The 20545-nt window shown below is 34.8% G+C and overlaps 1 protein-coding gene and 1 long non-coding RNA gene across 3 annotated transcripts in view; one reads left to right on the plus strand and one right to left on the minus strand.

The window, feature by feature from the left end:
- Nucleotides 1-20545, plus strand: part of LOC149542990 (inactive glucose-6-phosphate 1-dehydrogenase 4, chloroplastic-like) — a 150125-nt gene that overhangs the window by 49771 nt on the left and 79809 nt on the right. The window contains exon 2 of the mRNA XM_089797913.1: nucleotides 15175-15457. Within this exon, the coding sequence (XP_089654039.1) occupies nucleotides 15175-15457 (283 nt within the window). The remainder of the gene's footprint in view (nucleotides 1-15174; nucleotides 15458-20545) is intronic.
- LOC149542991 (uncharacterized) overlaps nucleotides 1-20545 on the minus strand; it is a 148019-nt gene that overhangs the window by 48556 nt on the left and 78918 nt on the right. Inside the window, exon 2 of one of the 2 annotated variants that reach the window (XR_016355578.1) lies at nucleotides 17827-18878. The exons of the other annotated variant lie outside the window; for it this stretch is intronic. This is a non-coding gene — a long non-coding RNA (uncharacterized LOC149542991). Of the gene's footprint in view, nucleotides 1-17826; nucleotides 18879-20545 lie in introns of those variants that run through there. 2 annotated transcript variants of the gene reach the window in all.

Below are 20545 nucleotides of genomic sequence, written 5' to 3' on the forward strand. Positions count from 1 at the left end.
AATCTTGTACACTGCTTTATAGAGAGAAATGGGTCAAAAATACGCAAGTTTGTTTGCACCTTCCTTTTTGGGAATGAGATTCAAGAAGGTAAAATTCAAGGCATGAAGCATCTATTTATTCCCTAACAACCTCCAAAAGGTCAAGTTTAATAATATCCTAGAACTCCTGAAAAAATTCAATAGGGAAGTTGTCAGGGCTCAAGGCTTTACCTTTGTTCATCCCAAAACAACCTCTTCCACTTCTGATAGTTGAATCAGATGGATGAGAGAAGCATTCATCACATTGTTGACAATAGAAGGAATACATGATATGATAAAATTTGGCTCTTCATTAGCTAGAGGGAATCATTAACAAAAACAATAGAAAAAAAACTACTAAGCCTCACAGATCGTAGCCGTCAGAGAGGTTATCTAATGGCCTTACAAAGTAACAATAGAGGAAAGATACCCCTTATAAAGCAAGCCTAACCAAAATGTTTAAATAATGAAGTATTCCTATGCCCTTCTTTCAGAAATCAATCTAGGCCTTCTATTTCCAATTGATTTCCTCATGAAGTTCCCATTTCTCCATATCACCCATGGCCTAGGATTCAACTTTCCAAGAACTTCTGAAAAACCATGATCCTAAATTTGGAGTAATCCCCACAAGATGGTTAAGAGCAATCCTCTTTCTGAAATGCAAGTTACTGAAACAAGATGTATTTTCCATCTTTTAAGATGATACTTGACATATTGAAGTTTTTTTATAAAGACAAGCATAGTTGTGCCATAAGAAGGGCCACCCTTTGTGGCCCTTCGTCCACCACTTAGCCACTAAGTCATGTAAAAAAGAGTCTCAAAACCACATAAACTGAGATTTTATATGAGGATTCTTAGGCAGAGAATTTAATTGACTAGTGATCAAAACCTCTCCAACCCAAAATTTTAGAGTTAGTAACCATGCCAACACAAGCCCAAGAATAGGAGACAAGAAACCCATCCAACCGCTCATAAATCACATCTAGTCCACTGTCTATTATTCCAAGTAAATATCCCATTAGAAGGCTTAATACCCACTAAAGCCAGAGAATTAACCTAAGCACGAAATAGATCAAGAGTTAGACCCAACCTAGGTAGCCCCTCTCTTTTCTTTGCCAAGCTCAACACAGAATTGAAATCACCACCTAAGATCCAAGTAAGGTATGGAGCACATGACTGTTCACAGCTTATGTGAGCCCAAAGTTAAGTTTTACCATGGATGTCAATAAGAGCATAAACACTATAAATAAGAATAGTCTCACTAGAATCCAAGGAGAATGCAATCTAGAAAATATAAGATTAAATACGAATCCACCAAAGGGAAGAAATCTTGTGAGTACCCCAAAAAAGAACCAAACCTCCAGAGTTACCCTAAAATCAGTACATTGACATGGACCAAAATACCACATATGAAAGCATAGTGAAGCATGTCATCAACAACAAGCTTAGTCTCTTGGACACAAAATATGTTTGGTGAATGAATCACAACCAAATCTTGAACAACCATTTGTTGAGGGATGCTATTCAACCCCCTAACATTCCAACAAAGAATAATCATTGAGAAGATTGGGAGAACTGAATATCAATTAGCTTCACCGCCTCAGATTCTACTGACAATCTCTAATACATTTGATCTTCTCTTGATCCTTTCTAAGACCACCTCTAGAGGGATTATCAACTAAAGCTTTCTTATGAGATCGTCATTGTAAACCCAAGCCCAAAGATGAGCCTATCCCTTTTCTATCCAACAACACCTCCTTAGCCAAATATGCTAACATAATGACATCCTGTAAATTAGTAGGAGCGCAAGGTCCTCCTACATAGGAATATGAGAAGAAGCATCCTGTGGTGGACCAACATGCTGACTCAAATCAAGGAGCTTGTTATCTTGCACATCCATACTCATTATAGCTTTCCCAGAAGAAACCTCGACTAAAATCCCCTCCTCGATGGCCATAGTATCAAAACCTCAAACCGATTAAGGTTTTCATCAAGCTGTCTATCTTTTAAGGATCTTTTGGTCCTCACCCTTTGCACAAGGTTTAGCAAGCATGAAACCATCTTGATATGGTCCATTTACATGCACAAGGGCCTTACTCTTATTACCTTTATCTTCCTTTGGAGACAAAGAAGGAGAACCTCTAATAGAAGTCCTAGCATTCTTTGTAATACAAGGCCATTGATGTTCGAGAGGACCATAGTTGTGACATACCCAACAACAGAAAGGAACAAATTTGTAATCAATCTTTTGGATCCATGAAGTAGAGCCTAGGCAAATTTCCAAAGAATTGAGCAATGGATTATTTAAATCAATCTCAACACAAATGCAGGAAAAATAAATTACCTTTTTGTGTTGGGTTTGTTGAGCAATTGCAATAGGCTTACGAAACAGAGCAACAGTTTGTTTCAAAATATCTTCTTGCCAAAACTCAAGTGAGAGCCTTGGTAAACAAACCCACACAAGAACCTTTGAAGGAATCTCTTCTGTTGAATTAAACTGGCATGCTAGAGTTTGACAAACAAACCTACATGGTTATAGAAATAAGGTCTTCCCTCAAAAATCTCATTCATGTTTGCTATATTTGAAAAGACAACCAAGAAATAGCTATTCGCAGCTATCACGATCCTCAAATAACCTTCAACCTACCATGTGAGATGAATCCATTCCTCAAGTGCCGACAGTGAAATGTGGATTGCTATAAATTTGCTGATCAATACATGCCAATTGTAATAATCTACATGCTCCATAACTCCTTTAGGAGGAATAACCAGAACTAGATGACCATAGTTCCTCGAAAGACAACCATTCACCTTTTTCAGTTTATGATTCAGCCTACTTTGCATGTCTAGAAGATCCTGGAGGTGACCTGGAGCCAACAACCATCAAACTGTTGGAGTCTTGAAGCTCCCCTATTAGAACTCTAACAAAATTGCTAGAAAATGAAAACCTTTGCCAACACAAAACTCCTCTTGCAAATCCTACACTTCTCTCAATGCTACACAAAAATCCCATCCAAGCACAAATGACGTCCACAACCCAAAACCCCTTATCATCACAAACAATGCCACATGAAATTGGAGCAGCCAACCCCCACAACAGGATCATTGCAACACAAAATTCCCTCTACAAAACGAAAAAGACCTGCCCCCCACAAATCGCTGGAACAAGAACACTGGCTAGGGAATGACAACCCTAGCACGCATAGAGAAAACCTTTGTCGCTATCTAATTTGAGGATTAATTTTTCAAGTTCATTTTCCCATCTGCCCATTTTTCTACATTGTGCATTATCTTATGAAGTTTGTTGTATATTGGGGACATTGATCTTGTCTTCTTCATGGAATTTTTTTGTTGCACATCTCTCTTATTAGTTTATCATTGCTTTCTCTGACTTTTAAACCACAAACATAGCACCTTATTCTACTAACTTTACATTGTTGACTCCTCTATTCACATCATTGAGTCTCAAAGAGTCTCACCCCATAAGGGAGGAATCAAAAGTCGCTAAAAAAAAAGAGATCTCCACCAATCTCTTTGGATCAAGAATGATATCTTTTATAGTATGCTTATATTTATGTTCATGACGATGGTTGTGGTTATCACAAACTTTAGATTCAATCTGTGACAAGTTAATCTGACGAATTCCAAATATATAGTTCATTTTAATATCAAAATTCTTCCTCAAATCTCTTGACTATTGTTGTTCTTGTAAAGCAAATCTCCACTTATACATTATCTAAATTAATACAGTATTGATACAAATCTTTAGCTTTCATTCAAATCGCTTGTTTGAGTGTTACACAATACCTTCTGTTGGTGACATTTTTTTGGGCATTATACTCCTGTCATCGCTCCTCTTACATGATCATTGGCATCAGTAAGCAAGATGTTACTTTATATATTACATAATCTCTTTTTAGCGTTCATGTACAACTATATATGTTTTTTCTCATTACTTCTAGTGTGTCGCTTTGAATATATTCATTTTTCCCCGATATCTTGTTAAACCAACGTTTATAACAAATATAAACAATTTCTTCTTCTACAGTCTTAACACATTGGGTGAAAGAAAACAAAATGAACTCCACCTTCCACATAGTGCTTTCAATGTCAATAATATTTTTTCATCACAATATGATAGGTAGAGAATCGATACAACTTTGATACCATGTTATTTTTCCAATTGTATGTATGTAGGATAATGAGAGAGGAAGATTTATTCTTCCTTTATACTTATCGCTAGTGCCTCTTCACCAAGGGTTCACCAAACTTCCAATTTTGCCCCATTAATTATAATATAATAATAATTATCTCTTATAGTTAGTTATATATTAATTCATTATATAATTATATTATCACAATAACTATAACAATAATATAAGTATTATTGGAGCTCTGCAACTGCATGGCCTCCTTGGATGCAATGCAAACTTTGTGGCTTCCTTTCCTTCCTCTACGTGGTTGTACTTCCTTTTCTTTTCTCTGTCGTGTCCTCATGGGTTATCATTGTTGTTACTTCTTGTTTGCTTGTGCAATTTTATGTGTTTTGAGTGCTTGACTAGGGTTTAGGTTTAATGTCTTCAAAGCCGACTTCCCTCGGCTCCCAGCTTGGCTTGCCTGTGTCCAAGGATGGAGGGTTGTCTAATGATGGAGGGAAGGATGCAGAAATGGAGTGTCTGAATAATGATTGTCAAGACAATGTGTAGAAAGAAAGTGGGGTTTCTTGGCCTTCATATAAAGCAGTTCTTTCTAAAAAATCCAAACCCAAGTGTCCACCAACAGCTGTATTTAATGGAGTATTCTATGGGAAAGATGGCAGTGTTCAAAGACCCACAGCCAATAGAGATAGATTGGAGGGAAGACCAACCGAGGATGGAGGCTGAGACAATGGTGGAGATGGTAAGTCTATCCCTAATGACTTCAGAACTCTTTCTTTATCTCCTAACAAAGATATGGTTGTGGCTATTAGGAGGAATAAAAAAGATTGAAGTATATTGCCATTTTCTTTGTATGTGTTGATAAAGAATCCCTTCCCTCTCGAAATTTTTTTGATGACTGGATTGCTAACATATGGGGGATAAAACTAGGGATTCAAGTTAGCTTTTGTAGAATGATTCAAAAAGGTCTTTTTGTGGTTTTTCTTATAACTCATGGAATGCAAGAAAGAGTTTTGTAAAAACACTATTGGAATGTTGGTCGGTCGCTCTTTAGGGCTTATCAATGGTCAACCACAAGTAAGTTTGAGCAAGTTGTTGCTCGTTCTCCCCCCAGATGGGTTGAAATTAAGAATCTTCAGCTAGAATTCTGGCCTTTTACTCTTCAAATTGTCCAACTATTAGGCTCTGTTCTTCAGGTTGAGAATGCCAAGTACACCTTGCCTCACTTAAATGCTAGGATTTTGCTTTCTTTAGCACCCAATATTGGATTTCCAGAATTTATTTCGATGTGTCTAGAAGAGGAAAGCTTTATATGAGAAATCTCTCTATTAGGGAACCTAGGGTCCTGTTTTCATTGTAAAAATAACGGCCATACAAAAAAGGAGTGCACAACCCTTGCTAATTTGAAAAACCCTAGGGTTGATTCTATTTCTAAAGCTAACCCAAAAGATGGTGATAAACAGGTAGTGTCCAAAGGAGATGATACTATTAGTAATGATTCATCGAGGGATATTCGACCAGATGTTAGTGTCGACTCTCTTAGTATTTTTGTAATGTCTTTGTTTTTGGCAGGTCCATGCAGTTGATGGAGTTAGCTCATCATAGTGACCCTTGTGAGCTGATAGGGTGCTTTGGGGGGTCCCAACTATGGACTTACTATTTTTAGTAGGTCTATTTTTGGCAGTATAGTGGGTGGCTTCAGCAATTGGTCATCACCTGCAGTAAACAAGGTTAATAATTACATGAGCTCTTATTTATTTATCAATCATTAAGTTGCATTATTATAATAATGTTTATATTATTATAATAATGACATTAAGAGATATTTCTAAAAGGCATGTTGGAAAGTTTCTAGTGTTGAGTTCTTTTGGGAAACTTCCACAATTTCTAAGGTGGAGTTATTTAGGAAACTTTGGCCAACGGAAGATTATAAATGAAAGCTCATTGCATTGGGAAAAGCACGCTTGAAAATTTAATTGCTTTTGTTGCTTTTGTGGCTTTTTCCTAAAATCTGAATTGTGAGCCCTTGCTGAAGTATAAGGGTCTTTGAGTTTCTGATGTTTGAAGTCTTTGCTGAGGTATAGTGACTTCACTAGTCAAATCTCCTAACTGTCATTATCTATGTCTGGGAGATTGGAATTATAATTTTGAGAATTCTGAATTTGTGAATTGAAGCAATCGTTGTTGAGGTATAGCTATTGTCAAAACTCCTACTGTCTATACTGTATTTGGAGTTTGGTTGATGATCATAGACTGACACTTGGAAGAGATCTAAGTTACTCTTCAATTGGTGGCTGCTGCTGGAAATCAAATTCTAATTTGAAGGAGTGCCAAGTATCATTTGGGGGCAGCATTCTAAGTTCTAGAATAAGTACAATCCCGTAGCCTTTGTGAAGGAGTTGAACGGCATTAAACTAGGCCTACGGAATGTTAATGGCTGCATGGATGTTCTAAACACATCCTTAGGAGAATATTGGGTCTGCATATTGGTGTTGGTAGGTGTTTGGAGGAATGCTTCGGCATTTGTTGAGTTGGTTTTGCATTCCCAACTAGTTGCGGTTGTTACTGGAGTGTCTTGAGAATGTCAAGTGGTGTTGCTAACTGCTTGCGACCTTCCTAAAGCAATTTGATTGAGCATTTGGACCTTGGATGTAATTTCTGCATTGACTGTTGCCGTCTATTTTTCAAGCCAGGTTCATTGTTATTTATTTTGGTTGCATGAGCCAATTAATAAATTGCTGCATACTTTTTAGTAATTAAATAAATTAGTCAACAATTGTATAGCTAGCAAAATACAAGGCAATAAGAGAAGTGTTTTTTTACTTTGATTAAACAAATTCTAGTTGGCTATGTGCATTTAATTGTTATAAGAAATCAAAGGAATTTGTATGTTTCAAGGAACCAAGAAGCAAAACTATAAAAAAAATTAAAATGTAGACGAAATTCTTTACACCCAGCTAGTTATCAGATTGAGCCAGGTTGGGCTTTTTACAGTGGTACCAGAGCTTGCTTGCAAAGTGTTTGACGAAATGTCAAACTAAATTATAAAAGAATTTGGTGTTTGTTGAAGTTATAACTGGTTGGGGTTATTACAATTTCTAAGGATATGCAAGTTAATGAGATAGTAACTAAGAAAATTGATGGTGGTAAGTCCTTCAGTTTGAATAACCCTTTGTTTGAAGCTGATTTTGAGGTTGTGCCAACCCCCGGTCTTCATACCTCCAAAGACCTAACTTTTTGTCAACCTGTATCTCTCTCGGCTAACAAAAGTGGTAATGTAAAGGTTGATACTATTCCACCTAAGCTTAATGGTCAACAATTAGCTCTTAATACCATTAATGCAAGAGTTGAGAATGTTAGGAGGAACACTAATGGATCCCTGAATGGTGATAAGAGTTTAACTGGTTCCCTAAAATCAGTGATTGTCAGAAATGTCAGTGGTGACTTAGATGAGGTAATGGAGGAGGATCCATTTACATAAGTCATTAATATAACTGCAAAAAAAAGAGGAAAATGGTGGAAAGGAAGTCTATCTCTAATGAGAATAGAAGGATTAGAAAGGAGATACTAGATTATTTTAATAGATTGTATAATGACCCTAAATCTCTTCAACCTAAATGATAAACTTACATAGTTGGAATGTGCAAGGTTTACAGATGTCTGAGAGGAAGTATTTGGTTAGAAAATGGTGTAACAATCTTAAACTTAAGGATATTATCTATTTACAAGAAATTAAGATTGTAGGTTTTCAAGCCTATACCAGTTTGAAATTTATTTGCAATCAATCTACAAGATTTCATTCTAACCATCTCAGAGGCAAAGGTGGGTTGGCTATCATGGTTGGCCCATTTTGGGCTGACAAAATTGTTGATAACAGTTTCTCCCATGTCGTAGAGCTAGGTGGGTTATTTTTAAACATAATGAAATGCTAATGGGGGTCTGCAACATTTATGCCCCCAATGATTATAGAGACCGTGCTGCTTTATGGGAATGGTTAACTTGTAATCTACCTAAAGCACACTGGATTTTTGTTGGAGATTTCAATATGATAGAGAATAAGGAAGACAAAAGTGGGGGCTCCACCCAATGTTGGAAAGGTAATGAATTTTACTTCTAATCTTGTTACAAGAGAAATATAGAGTTGCTGATCCTTTAGTTCTTCAAAAGAAAAGATTCTTTGATATTTGGTTCACCTAGAGTATCAATCAATCTAGGAGCCAAAGAATTTACTGTCGGATGGACAGGATTCATGTGGAAGAAATAGTGTTTAGTGTTGTTAATAAGGATGGTTACACTCCGGTTAGTGTTACTTCTGCATCTCTTTCTGATCATCATCCTATTTATGCAAATATTTTTATGGACAATGATCTTGGTAATAAAAGGAAAGCTAACAGTGGTTTTAAACTAAACACATCTTTATTGAATAATGATGAGGATGATGTAGCCATTCATATGGTGACCAATTTATGTAAGCTTTGTAATTCATGGTTGAATCCTAGGGATAGATGGAGCTTACTAGTGGATTTGTGGAAAAAAGTTTATCAAATTATTGGTAAGAAAAGAGCTAGGGATAGGGATGATGAGGAATAGTTCTTGTAGAGCACCTTGAACTCCATTGAGAGAGATCTTCAGAGTAAGGGTAGTGATCATAATTTAGAGGAAAGACTTATTTGGACTAAATCCCAACTTAGGAAGATCCAGCAGTATAGGATAAGAGGACAGCAAAGAGCTAGGATGAACTGGATGAAGGAGATAAAGGTTCTAAATACTTTTTTAATATCATTAGAGCTAAACATAAGAAAGAATTGATTGAGCATGTCCAAGTAAATGGAGTTCTTAATAATGATCCTAGCTGTATTAAAGAAGCTTTCTATAGTTTCTATAAAGGTCTTTTTACCTCAGAATTCAGTAATGAAAAAAAAGCAGGAGCTAGAAATGTCTTAAGCTCATTCCCAAAAAAATCAGTAATGAAGATGCTAAGAAATTGGATAGGTCCATCACGTTGGATGAGATTAAGGAGGTTATTCTTTCTCTAGCTAATGATAAGGCTCCAGGGCCTAATGGCATCCCAGTAGAGTTTTACAAACATAATATTGGATGGATTGGTCCTGAATTGGTGGAGTTGTATGAGAATGCATACCAACTTGGCTCACTTGGAGCCAACATCAGTAAGAGGGTTATTAAAAAAAGGAGGGGATAAGTTAGAAGTAAAGAATTGGAGACCCATAACATTACTAAATTTATCATACAAAATTATTGCCAAGATCTTGGCCAGGAGGATAAGGGGGCTTCTTAATGAGTTTATTTCACCTACTCAAACTGGTTTGAATAAAGGAAGGTTTATTCTGGAAAACCTCATTACTAGCTGGGAAGCAATGCATTGGGCCAAGCATGATGGTGAGAATGCAGTAATGGTTCTGTTAGACTTTGAAAAAGCTTATAACAGAATAGAGTGGCCTTTTATGATGGGTATGTTGAATGTTTTTGGGTTCCCTCCTAGTTTTTGTAAGTCGATCAACATATTATTTAAAGATTCTTCTACAGTTATAGATGTTAATGGGGAATTGACTGAAAGGATAGTTCTTCAAAGATCTATAAGGCAGGGATGTCCAATTTCTCCCTCTTTGTTTGTAATTGCTGCTGATGCATTATTTTGTATTTTTAGAGCTTCTCATTTAGGACCTCCAATCAAGGGTATTACTCTGCACAATCAGGAGATATTTCTTAATGATCAATTTGCAAATGATACTACACTATTCATAGGTTTGGATGAAGAGAATTTTGATAATATGTATCACAAGTTGCATTTTTCCTGTTTAGTTTCCGAGGCCAAAGTGGCTCACCATAAACCATCCATTATTGGGTGGTCCTTTTTCGCTACAAATTGGGTGGTGAGTAAAGGGTGGCAATGAATGGGGCCTAATGAGATTGTTAGGTATCTTGGAATCCCATTCTCTATTGAGCCATCTATTAAGGATATGTGGATGTGGCTTTTTTCCAAAGTGGAGAAGTATTTGAAATGGAAAACTCATCTCCTGTCTCTAGCAGGTAGAGTTCAAGTGGTTCAGAAAGTTTTATTTGCCCATCACATATATTTCTCTTCAACATAGTTATTTGCCAACTATCAGAGCAGTAGTTTAGAAAAGATTATGAGAGACTTTTTGTGGTTTGATGGATTAGGGAATAAGAAAAGGCACTGTGTAAAGTGGGAGTGGTGTTGTTTACCCAAAGAAAAAGGAGGGTTGGGCATTATGAATTTAAAAGCTCAAGGTATGGCATTGGCTTCTAAATGGATCTTTCAACCTAGAGTGGGGATGAACCATGGAAAGCATTAGTTAGAAACAACATTTCTAGGTCTAGTATCAAAAAGGGGAAATGTTGAACCAATGTTCCACTATGTGACAAGGTTTTTGGGAACTTTGAGTTATCGGTGTTTGGATCCAAAGTTTTCCATTCTCTTTGGAAAGCCTAGTCTCAGGTTAGGAAGTTTATTCCATTTAAGAATGTAGTTGGTGTTCCCCCTAAATATTCTATTATAGATAGATCTATTTGGTGGGATGTTGAATCTAATGGTAAACCTCTTGTATTAACCCAAAGCTGTTTTGCAAAAAATTGGAATAAATATGGCATTTCTACTGGTAGTGATATATTGTTTGATAATAGGTTAGGGTTGTGGAATGAGATTGCTAGCAAATTTAACATTCCTAATTCTCAAAAGAAGACTTACTCCATCATTGTTAAAGTTGTAGGTAATATCTTCCCTGGACATATTATGAATTCTAATCAGTTTGTGCAGAAGATCAAATGGAAAGATGGTAATCATTTCAGTAGTGTCTCTACTAAACATATATATAAAATGCTTAAAGATGATTGTTCTATTTTTGACAAGGTTAACCAAGGCTGGGGGTCTCGGCTAATAGATGGCATTTTATCTTTACTTTTTTTTGGCATTCTTGTTGTGAGCCTAAGAAATCTTGTTTCAAGTGGTTGTTACTTCTGAAAAAACTTGTTGTGGGTTATACACTACCTAATGGTCATGGTAGTCCTATTATGTGTGGCGTCTGCTCTATTCATGAGTCCTCTGAGCACCTCTTTTTTGAGTGTTCCTTTACACGTGGTGTCTAGTCTATTTTTCTTGGGTCACCTATAGTTTGGAATAGTAGGCTAGGCCTCTCTTGTAGTGAAATCCTTGCAAGTTTTGTTAAAATTTTGATCTAACAATGAATTATTTTTGGATTGTTTTTACTTGTGAAATTCTTTGGTTTCTTTGGAAGGAAAGAAATGGAGAGATATTCCAAAAGAGGAGACAACTTACTGAGTTTGGATGTAAACTCGTACATTTTCAAATTATGTCACAGGTTGTTGCTACTTTGGAAATATCCAAGGACAGATTTATGATGTTGATGTGGGAGGGAAAGATCCTAATCCACAAAGATGATACTGTCTCATGCAAATATTTTAATATCCTCAAGGATATGCTTAAACAGAGGGAAATGGACAATCTTAACTAGTTTATTAAAGATCTTAGTATTGGGGATAGAGTAAAGTCTAGTAATTATGTTCCTCATGATCATGTTACAAATGGATAGATGGGTTAGCCCTATATATGGATTTATTTTTTATGTTGGGAGGATAGATCAAGCTGGTTATACATCCCTTTTTGTATTAACTATTTTAAATCTTGGTTATGACAGTTGTTTTTGAAATTAGTTAACAAGTACTATGTATTGTAAGAAGTAGTTCATTTCAGGTATCTGTTTAGGCTATATGCATATACTTTCTGCTGAGCATATTTGGAAAATATATCGTAAGGTGCTCAGTGCTTAATAGAACTCATGATGTGACCCAGATGACTTCACTTTGTTAATACAAAAAATAATATAATTATTATTATCAAATATAATTATAATAATTATATTAGCAATTTAATTATCTTATTAAATAATTATTATATTATCAATAATATTATTATATTATCAATACCTTTATGTAATCTATGTTGGCTAGAAGGAATCTAACCATAGCTACAATAACATTAATAGGGAAAAAGATAATTATTTTATCAATAATATTATTATATTATCAATACCTTTATGTTATCTATGTTGGCTAGAAGGAATCCGACCATAGCTACGATAACATTAATAAGGAATGCGTGTAATTCTTGGAAGGAGAAGTTGTGGTACTGACACCCTCTTTCTTAATCACTTTGGTGAGCATACTAGGGTTGAACCCTTTCACCTAACCTTTCAAAGGTTCCCTCAACCAATCCATTAATAACAAAACCAATCACCTCTCCAAGATATCTATTACTAGCACGGAAAACCTCTAGAATTCTATAATATAACTTTTAACTGACCCATATTGTTTTAGTTGCACTACCTCCTTAAAATTGAGCTCTAGATCCTTCCTATCGAAGCAGTCTATAAGCCTTTCTATGAATTCAACATACAAAGTTATTTTCTCGTGCCTAAGGGTGACCATCCCATGATGCCACCATTCATACACAATCCCTTTCAAGTGAAGTGTGGGGAATTCGATTGCCTCATCCTCAAGCATTAGGTTTAGCTAGAAATATGTATCTACCTTTTTACCCATGCCCATGTGGATATTGATCTAGATCCTTCAATGGATGGCAAATTTACCTTGCCTATCTTTCGTTTGAGGTCATCATTGTAGTGGCCACAACAACTACCACTTGAGTATCTCATTTGTAGATCGACATAATTTTGAAAGATACATTCCTCTGGTCTTTCCTTTGTTACTCTTTCATTTCTTGAAAAGTGGGCTCTCGTTCTTTGCGAGGTGCTTCAGTTTTCAGAAGAAACGTTAGCATTGACGACCGAGAGCATGAATGTGAAGGGTTTTCTTTTACGGTGATGGAATCATCATCATGCACATTTTGTTTCGTGTTTGTCTTCCTTTCTATCAATCTCCACAATGTCTCCTCCACGAGTTATTGTCATTCCCCCCTGACCATGGTGTTGTTGAGCTACGTTTGGCTTTTGGTTAGCCATGAATTCAGTTGTAGGATCCTGTGGCTCCCCCATTCTACCAACAAAATGGTACTCGCTTCTCCTTCTAGTGTATACTTGAAGCCACTACTTGACAAAATGGCAAAATAACTAGCCCTGAAACCACTGTAATGTTTGCACAGCATGCCCAAGTGTTGAGAACACTTCGATTGCACACATTTGGTAAAACATTTGTGTACGACTCCTCTAGTCACCCCAACTTGTGGCCTATGAAACAACTCAACTCCTAACCTATCTTCACGTCACTGTATGGTTAACATGCGTATGGTTAACACATGTACGATATGGTTGGTTAACACATGCACGACTAACACACATACGGTATAACAAGTTCTCCATATAGTATTTCTTCTGATGGAGTTTAGAATTTGTAATGTAAATATTAAATAGAACTGCAAAACAATTATCAACTCAGTGTATCTGGAACTATTTATTTATTCTGGAAACTACATTACAAGTGCTCTTCAAATGAAAATATTACTGATTGAAATGATGTCAAAGTAGGGTGAGGGCTTCTCACTAAAATTGCAAATACCAAGTAGGGAGGATCTTTCACCTCTGAAACAACATACAAGCAGAACTCCAATGGGAATTTGGACAAACAAAGAAAATACCAAATTTGCATACCTAGGAGGCTACGACAACTAAGAACTCGGCCTTATAAATGGGCTTCAAAAAATTCTCGAAGAGTTACAAACAATGACCAACATGACAAAATATAAAACCTAACTAATATAATAAAAGGGGGTCTGAAAAAATTTATTATTAAATTCATGGCCATGCAATAATTAATTTTAATTAAATTATTTAATTGCACTGGGTACATTATGGTTTGTGTGTGTTGTTTAGGTAAATCAACTTTGTCTAGCTAGTTCTAGTGAATTTTTGTCATTATAATATTGTTTGCATTTTCCTTCATATATTTTAATTTATCTTGAGTACACATTATTTGAACAAATTTAATCCTTGTGTTTTACTTGCATTTCTTTGCTCTTTGCTCTTGGCTAGAAAGAGTGAGTATTTATTAGCTACTATAGGGTTTTTCTTTAGTGAAAATAAAATATCTAGTGTTCAGCCGAAGTACTAAATCTCCTTGTGCCTTTGGTCAAGAATTAAAACACAAAAAAAATAGTTTCTATTTGCAATATGTGTTCAAAAATTGGAGATTACCAATTATGGAGCTAAAGGTCATGCTGTAAAGATTTACTCTTAATTTTTTTTATTCTAATTTTGCTACAAGGAGATTTCCCTTGAATTTTGATGAAAGGATTTACCTTTTACACTATTCTATTTGATGTTGCACTACAAGGTACACCTTGAAGTGCTAATATGGTACAAGCTGGGATGCTTTATTTCTTTGCTCGTGAAGGGAGAAAGTTTTCTCACAATCATGATACATTGACATAAATTATTTGTTTTCTAGAGTGACATGAGGTTTATTTCTTAAATTAGAGATATTTTGAGCATTTAAAAAGTCAAGTTGTGTCATCTAAATGTTAGTGTTTGGTAAAACATGAAGTATCATATTATTACAGTTTCTGCTTCATTTATTATATTTTATAAAATATTTCCCTACAATATTTACTAAGATAGCAATAAGCCATATTGTAGTTAAAATACCCCATTCTAAATAATATCACACCATAAAAAACAATGATATATGCAAATTGATTATCCAGGGTTTTTTAAACATCTTTTTGATGGTCCTATGAATTAAATATACTTATCTCTAATTTCATTCTAATCATTTGAATAATTTGATTTCATTAACGTGTGAACAATATCTATAAAAAGTTTACCATAGTGCTAATATATTTATAGCTATCATGAACATTTTCTTCATTTATTATTAGATTTTGATTAGTTTCTTATCTATATTTTCCATCTCTCTTTGCATTATAGCTCAATCTGGGTAATTTGCATAACTAGGTTACGATTCTCACATCTTCTTTGGTTAATTGCAGGCTTCAAGCTTATCATGTGTGCCAAACAATAATAGTTCTTTGGTGTATAGCAATTATCCATTACAAGGAGAGTATGTGAATATTGGTCCTTTAAAACTTTGCTGGTTGAAGCCTTGGTTATTATCTAGGGTTCATTTTTGTAAGTCTTATGGGCAACCTAGGATAGGGAATGATTTCCCTAGTACAAAAATACAGTTGGATGAATCTCCATTAGGTTCTCTGGAGTATACATCTTCACCCAAGGAAGAAAGGACAAACTCAATCTCACTATCAAGAATAGAAGGTTAGTGGCCCTAACATATCATTGGTAGGAAATGGATGCTCGTCATTGTTTGCAAGTTGTTACTTTCTTGGTTGCCTTTTGATATGAATGTGCTCAAAATATCTTGATGGGATAAAAATGTGCTAATGCTATTAGATCATTGATAGTGAGACAATTACAAAATATTCATTTTTGCATAAAGAAACTAATCTATTTTCTAGGAATTGGTGTTACATTACCAAAATATTGTCCAATTTAAGATGAACCATATATATACAAAAGAGGATGAGTCTGTGCATATTTTCTCATATAATAGAAATGCCTAAAAATGAAGATGTATTTTTATTAAGGGCTAATTAGTTCAAGTTCCATAGTTCAAGATCCCGTTCTTTGCCACTTATCAGTGAGGCAAAAAACAATGTTCTTGGCGAATATTGGAGAGAAACCAGCAACTGCTTAGGAAAATAGTGGGAATTTTGAAAATGATCTAAATTTAATTTAAAATGCATTTTTTTACAAAATTCAGTAAGTAGTGCATTTAACGAGTCAGTAAATGAGTAAACAAACCAAACAAGCTGGTCTAGATATATATAAATGCAATGAGTAACAAATTGCATCCTCATGTGGATGCCGATGTTGTCAAAGACTCTGAACTCTAAAGCAAACTACAAATACTGAATTGTCTTCATAAAAAGATAAGCAAATACGAATGTCAAGTACAATATGAAACTAGTCTACATCTTCCTCTTCTCCCTTCTAGTAGTTCTAGTAGTTCTAGATTGCTATCAAACACTTATTTTCTCCTCCTAAACCCTTCTCCACCCAAGACACTCAATGCTGGAATAAAATTGTGTTTTCCCATTTTGCTGGGTGTGACTATTTGATTGGCAAACACCTATGAAAACTTAACAACTTCTCGTTGAGAAGTCCTAAGAAGTAGCGATTTTCTTGTTGAGAAGTTAACTACTCTTCCCAGATTTCTCATGCGAAAAGCACAAGTTTTCGTGCTACACTGAAAATCTTGCGAGAAAACAAGATATCGACACTATTTTGAACTATGAGTTCAACTATTTGGACTAGAGAGCAATTTCGGGGAACAACCCACTACTATATAGGATTCCAATACATTATGGGCAAGATGACTTTTCCTATGAATTATAAGTACCAATAAAAGCAGTTTAGTGAAGATAATTTATTTGCAAGAAAATTCAAAAGCATAAAGCATAACCACACATCCATGTGAAGCATAGAAATGTGGAACCACAATTGTTGAATTATACAATTTTCTGAGAATAGCATTAAGAAACAATTATATACATCATGTAATAATTAAGAATAGTAATAACCACATTATTATCATTTAATATATAAAACATTTAAGGTAGGTAGTCAGTACTCTACTTCTGACAAACTTCCTTTTATATATTCCTCCTCGTGAATCTATCACTGCTCATTGCAACCCAATTCTATTATGGTATCAAAGGTCATTATTCTGCTGCAAACAGTGATAAAATCTATGAATGATCTCTTTATGGACTACTACTCCCTCAAAAGAATCTTTGTCATTGAGAATTGTAGATGATCTAGAAGGCTGTTGGCATGAGAAGAAAGCAAAGTCATTAAGTTTTAGATGAAGGAGGACAAAAAAAGTCATGTGAGAGTGTCAAAGTACTACCAAAAGGAAGTGCTAAAGCCAATCGTGGGCCATGTGAAGAAAAGCTACATAGATGAGAAGTGTTGGTTGAGTGAAATACAGATTTGGAGCAATATAAGGTTTGGACTCAGCCATGTGAAATCAAGGTGCAATGAAATATTTTTCCTTCAATGACATAAAACTTCAAAAACATTAGTGTTATAAATTATAATGCTTTAATTCCTTTTCTATCTTGAAATTATGAAAATCAATAAGTGCATAAATAATACTTTTTAAAAAGTAAAAGGACACAAACTTCACTAAATCATTTTAATAAGTATAATTTAATATAGACAATGCCTCTGTTTGCCTTAAAAGTAAACACATTGTATTGATTAACAAGTGCAGCCATTTATTTGTTATATTTTGTAATTTAGCAGTAAAATTTGGTATAGATGGTGCCTCTCATTTGACAATAATGTGAAAGAAAAACTGAACACACTGAGAGTACATTTTAACTTGCTGAAAACAATACTTAAAAGCACCCAGAAAAAATTATAATTGAAACACCACTCCAAACAGTATGACTAACAAGAAAAACAACACAAAATGCCAAGGAACACCTCCAAAACGGTTGACAGTCCTGCATAGTGATTGGGCCATATGGAGTATGCTGATTAATAAAGTTTGACTAATTGAATAATTATAAGATCCTCCAACAGAACATGCATTGTAAAACCTAAAAATCCAAAACCCATCTGAGACATCTTAAAACTGCATATTTGGTAAATAACTTAAAGTATAAGTAAATGTCCATATGAAAATAAATTTTATACTTATATAGTTATTTCATCCCTTGTGCCCCTCACAATGAGTACACGTATGACCAACAGTAAAGGTGGTACGCCCTTCAAAACCATAGCTTCACTTTTCATTAGCATAGGCAGCTAAGTAAGAGTTGCATGACCATGAATGATGCAAACTTTGTGTTGATTTCTTGAGAAATTAGTAGCTTCAATCGGGAAATCTTGATGAACCAAATAGATTTTTCCTTTGTGTCTTTTCTCCCTTGTTTCACTTGCAGAAGTCAGTGATCAATTTCAATGTTTTACAGATGGTTTGCACCCAAAGGACTACATCTTGTAAGAAGCCAAAGGAATGTGCATTGTTCAAATTCAGGAGAGATTTGATCATTTTCAAGCAAGCTACAAGATCACAAAGTTTTGGGCCATATCTCAATATCACAGAACTTTCACTATCTACAGAAATTTCTGATAATCAGAATATCTTCATTTCCTCGTAGCTTGAATGAAGCAGCTTCACCTTTGCAAAAGAAGCTCCTGTGGATATCTCATGTGACATTTAATGTTATCTGAGTACCCATCAAAACTCCATAATTTCTCTATAACCCCTATTTTCCAGTAACAATCATAAACGGCTGAACAATCTCTGTTTTGTCAGTATGTCCAATTTCCTTCAGATCTCGGCAGTGTTGCTATGTCCCTTGAATTCTTTATTTTCCACCAAAATGTTTTTGCAGAATTTTTTAGTTGTGCAGAAGTATCCAAACCTCCCTTGGATTTTAACAACCTTCGTATCAGCCTGGTTTTTTCTCCATAAAATGACAAAACGATGGTTATAGAAACTTGCATGGGAGCTCTTATGGCCAATCTATACTTACCATGTGTCCTATCAATTCTTTACATCAGGTTGCCACCTCTTGTCCTTCTTGCAAAAAGTATGATTCTGTAGTGTCACTTGAATAAGCTTTTTGGGAGAGTCTTCCATAAGTTTATAAGATTGCATACACTGTGAATGCAATATAGAAAAATTCAATATCCATTAATGCATAGTAGCAATATGAAATCAGAAGATATAGCTAGTAATTGGAGAGTATCAAACTATTTAATTCTCAAGGAGCTGTGATCTCATATGCTACTGGATAATGTGTGCAAAATATATTTGGTACCAAATTTCAAACAAATACATTGGCTGATAGGATTTTTCAAACTTTGCCAACATTCTTTCCGTGAACAAAATAGGTGTTATTGAATATTTCTTGCAGCTGCGAAATGTAGAGGCATTTGAGTGTATTTATAAATGATAGATTCAAAGACTTTCCTCCACATTGGCTTTTTCTTTAATCCATCAATGGAGATCTCATCTGCAAAATGTTTTTCTCAGAAGAAATGCTACTGCAGGGTCTCATTTTTAGATTTAAAAGGAAGAAATCATAAGCGGATACATGCTGGAAAGGTTGAAAAATACCTTACAAGAAAAAATAATATCTACTTTTATAAACTTTGAATGATCGCCAAATTGCAATGGGGGAAAATTGGAGGCTGTGAAATAGCTATAACAATCGCTATTTCGCCGGGAAAGTATTTTACGGTTCCCAAAATGGTGATAGTCATTGCTGTTTTGCAAGGTTAATATATATTATGATTTGCAAAATAGCAAAAAAAATTAAACTGGAGTCATAAAGAACATGATAATAAATATTCAGCAAAGGAAATGTATGAGAAGATTTAAATAAGTGTAAGCAAACTTAAAACAGATCTGTAAGCAGACTTCATGAAGATTTTATGAGAGTGTATATTTAAGATTTAGTGTTTGAGCACAACTCATGATATATTTGAGCAGATTTAATGGCATATCATCAGGCTTTTTTATAGATTTCTATAAGGTGTTGGAATTGAGAGCCTTGATCAATTCCTTCAGAGGGTCTTTCAAACAATGTACAAATAATACAGCTAATAACTTATATATATATTGGAGTTAATATATATTATGATTTGCAAAATAGAAAAAAAAAAAAAATTGGAGTCATAATGAATATGATAATAAATATTCAGCAAAGGAAATGTATGAGAAGATTTAAAAAGTGTAAGTAAAATTAAAACAGATCTGTAAGCAGACTTCATGAAGATTTTAGGAGAGCCTATATTTAAGATTTAGTGTTTGAGCACAATTCATATGATATATTTAGCAGATTTAATGGCATATCATCAGGCTTTTTTATAGCTTTCTATAAGGTGTTGGAATTGAGAGCCTTGATCAATTGCTTCAGAGGGTCTTTCAAACAATGTACAAATAATACAGCTAATAACTTATAGATATGTCAGCGATCAACATTGAAAGTCTTTGAAAGCTTGCATTATACTCCTCTAGTGATTCCTCTTAGCAGTGAATTTAGTTGCTTCATTTGTTATGGGATTTAACTAAAAATATATGTCCACCTTCTGGACCCATGCACAAGAACTGGTCTCCCTTCATCCATTAAAGGTAGGTTAGGCTTCCCTATAGTTTGTTTAGTCCTAAGTGATGCTTTCTCTTTGGAAAAAGTTTCATCCTTAAACTTGTGATAGTTGTGTTATTTGTCATTGTGTGGTACTTTGTTTTTCCATGAATTGGCTCATCTCATTATTGAATTCACCAACGTTATCTTCTCCATAGGCTGGCAGGATTATAAGCTT

The sequence above is a fragment of the Cupressus sempervirens genome, chromosome 8 (genome assembly GCF_028749045.1).
Source record: "Cupressus sempervirens isolate cs-2001-9-10 chromosome 8, ASM2874904v1, whole genome shotgun sequence".
Classification (NCBI taxonomy): Eukaryota; Viridiplantae; Streptophyta; class Pinopsida; order Cupressales; family Cupressaceae; genus Cupressus; species Cupressus sempervirens.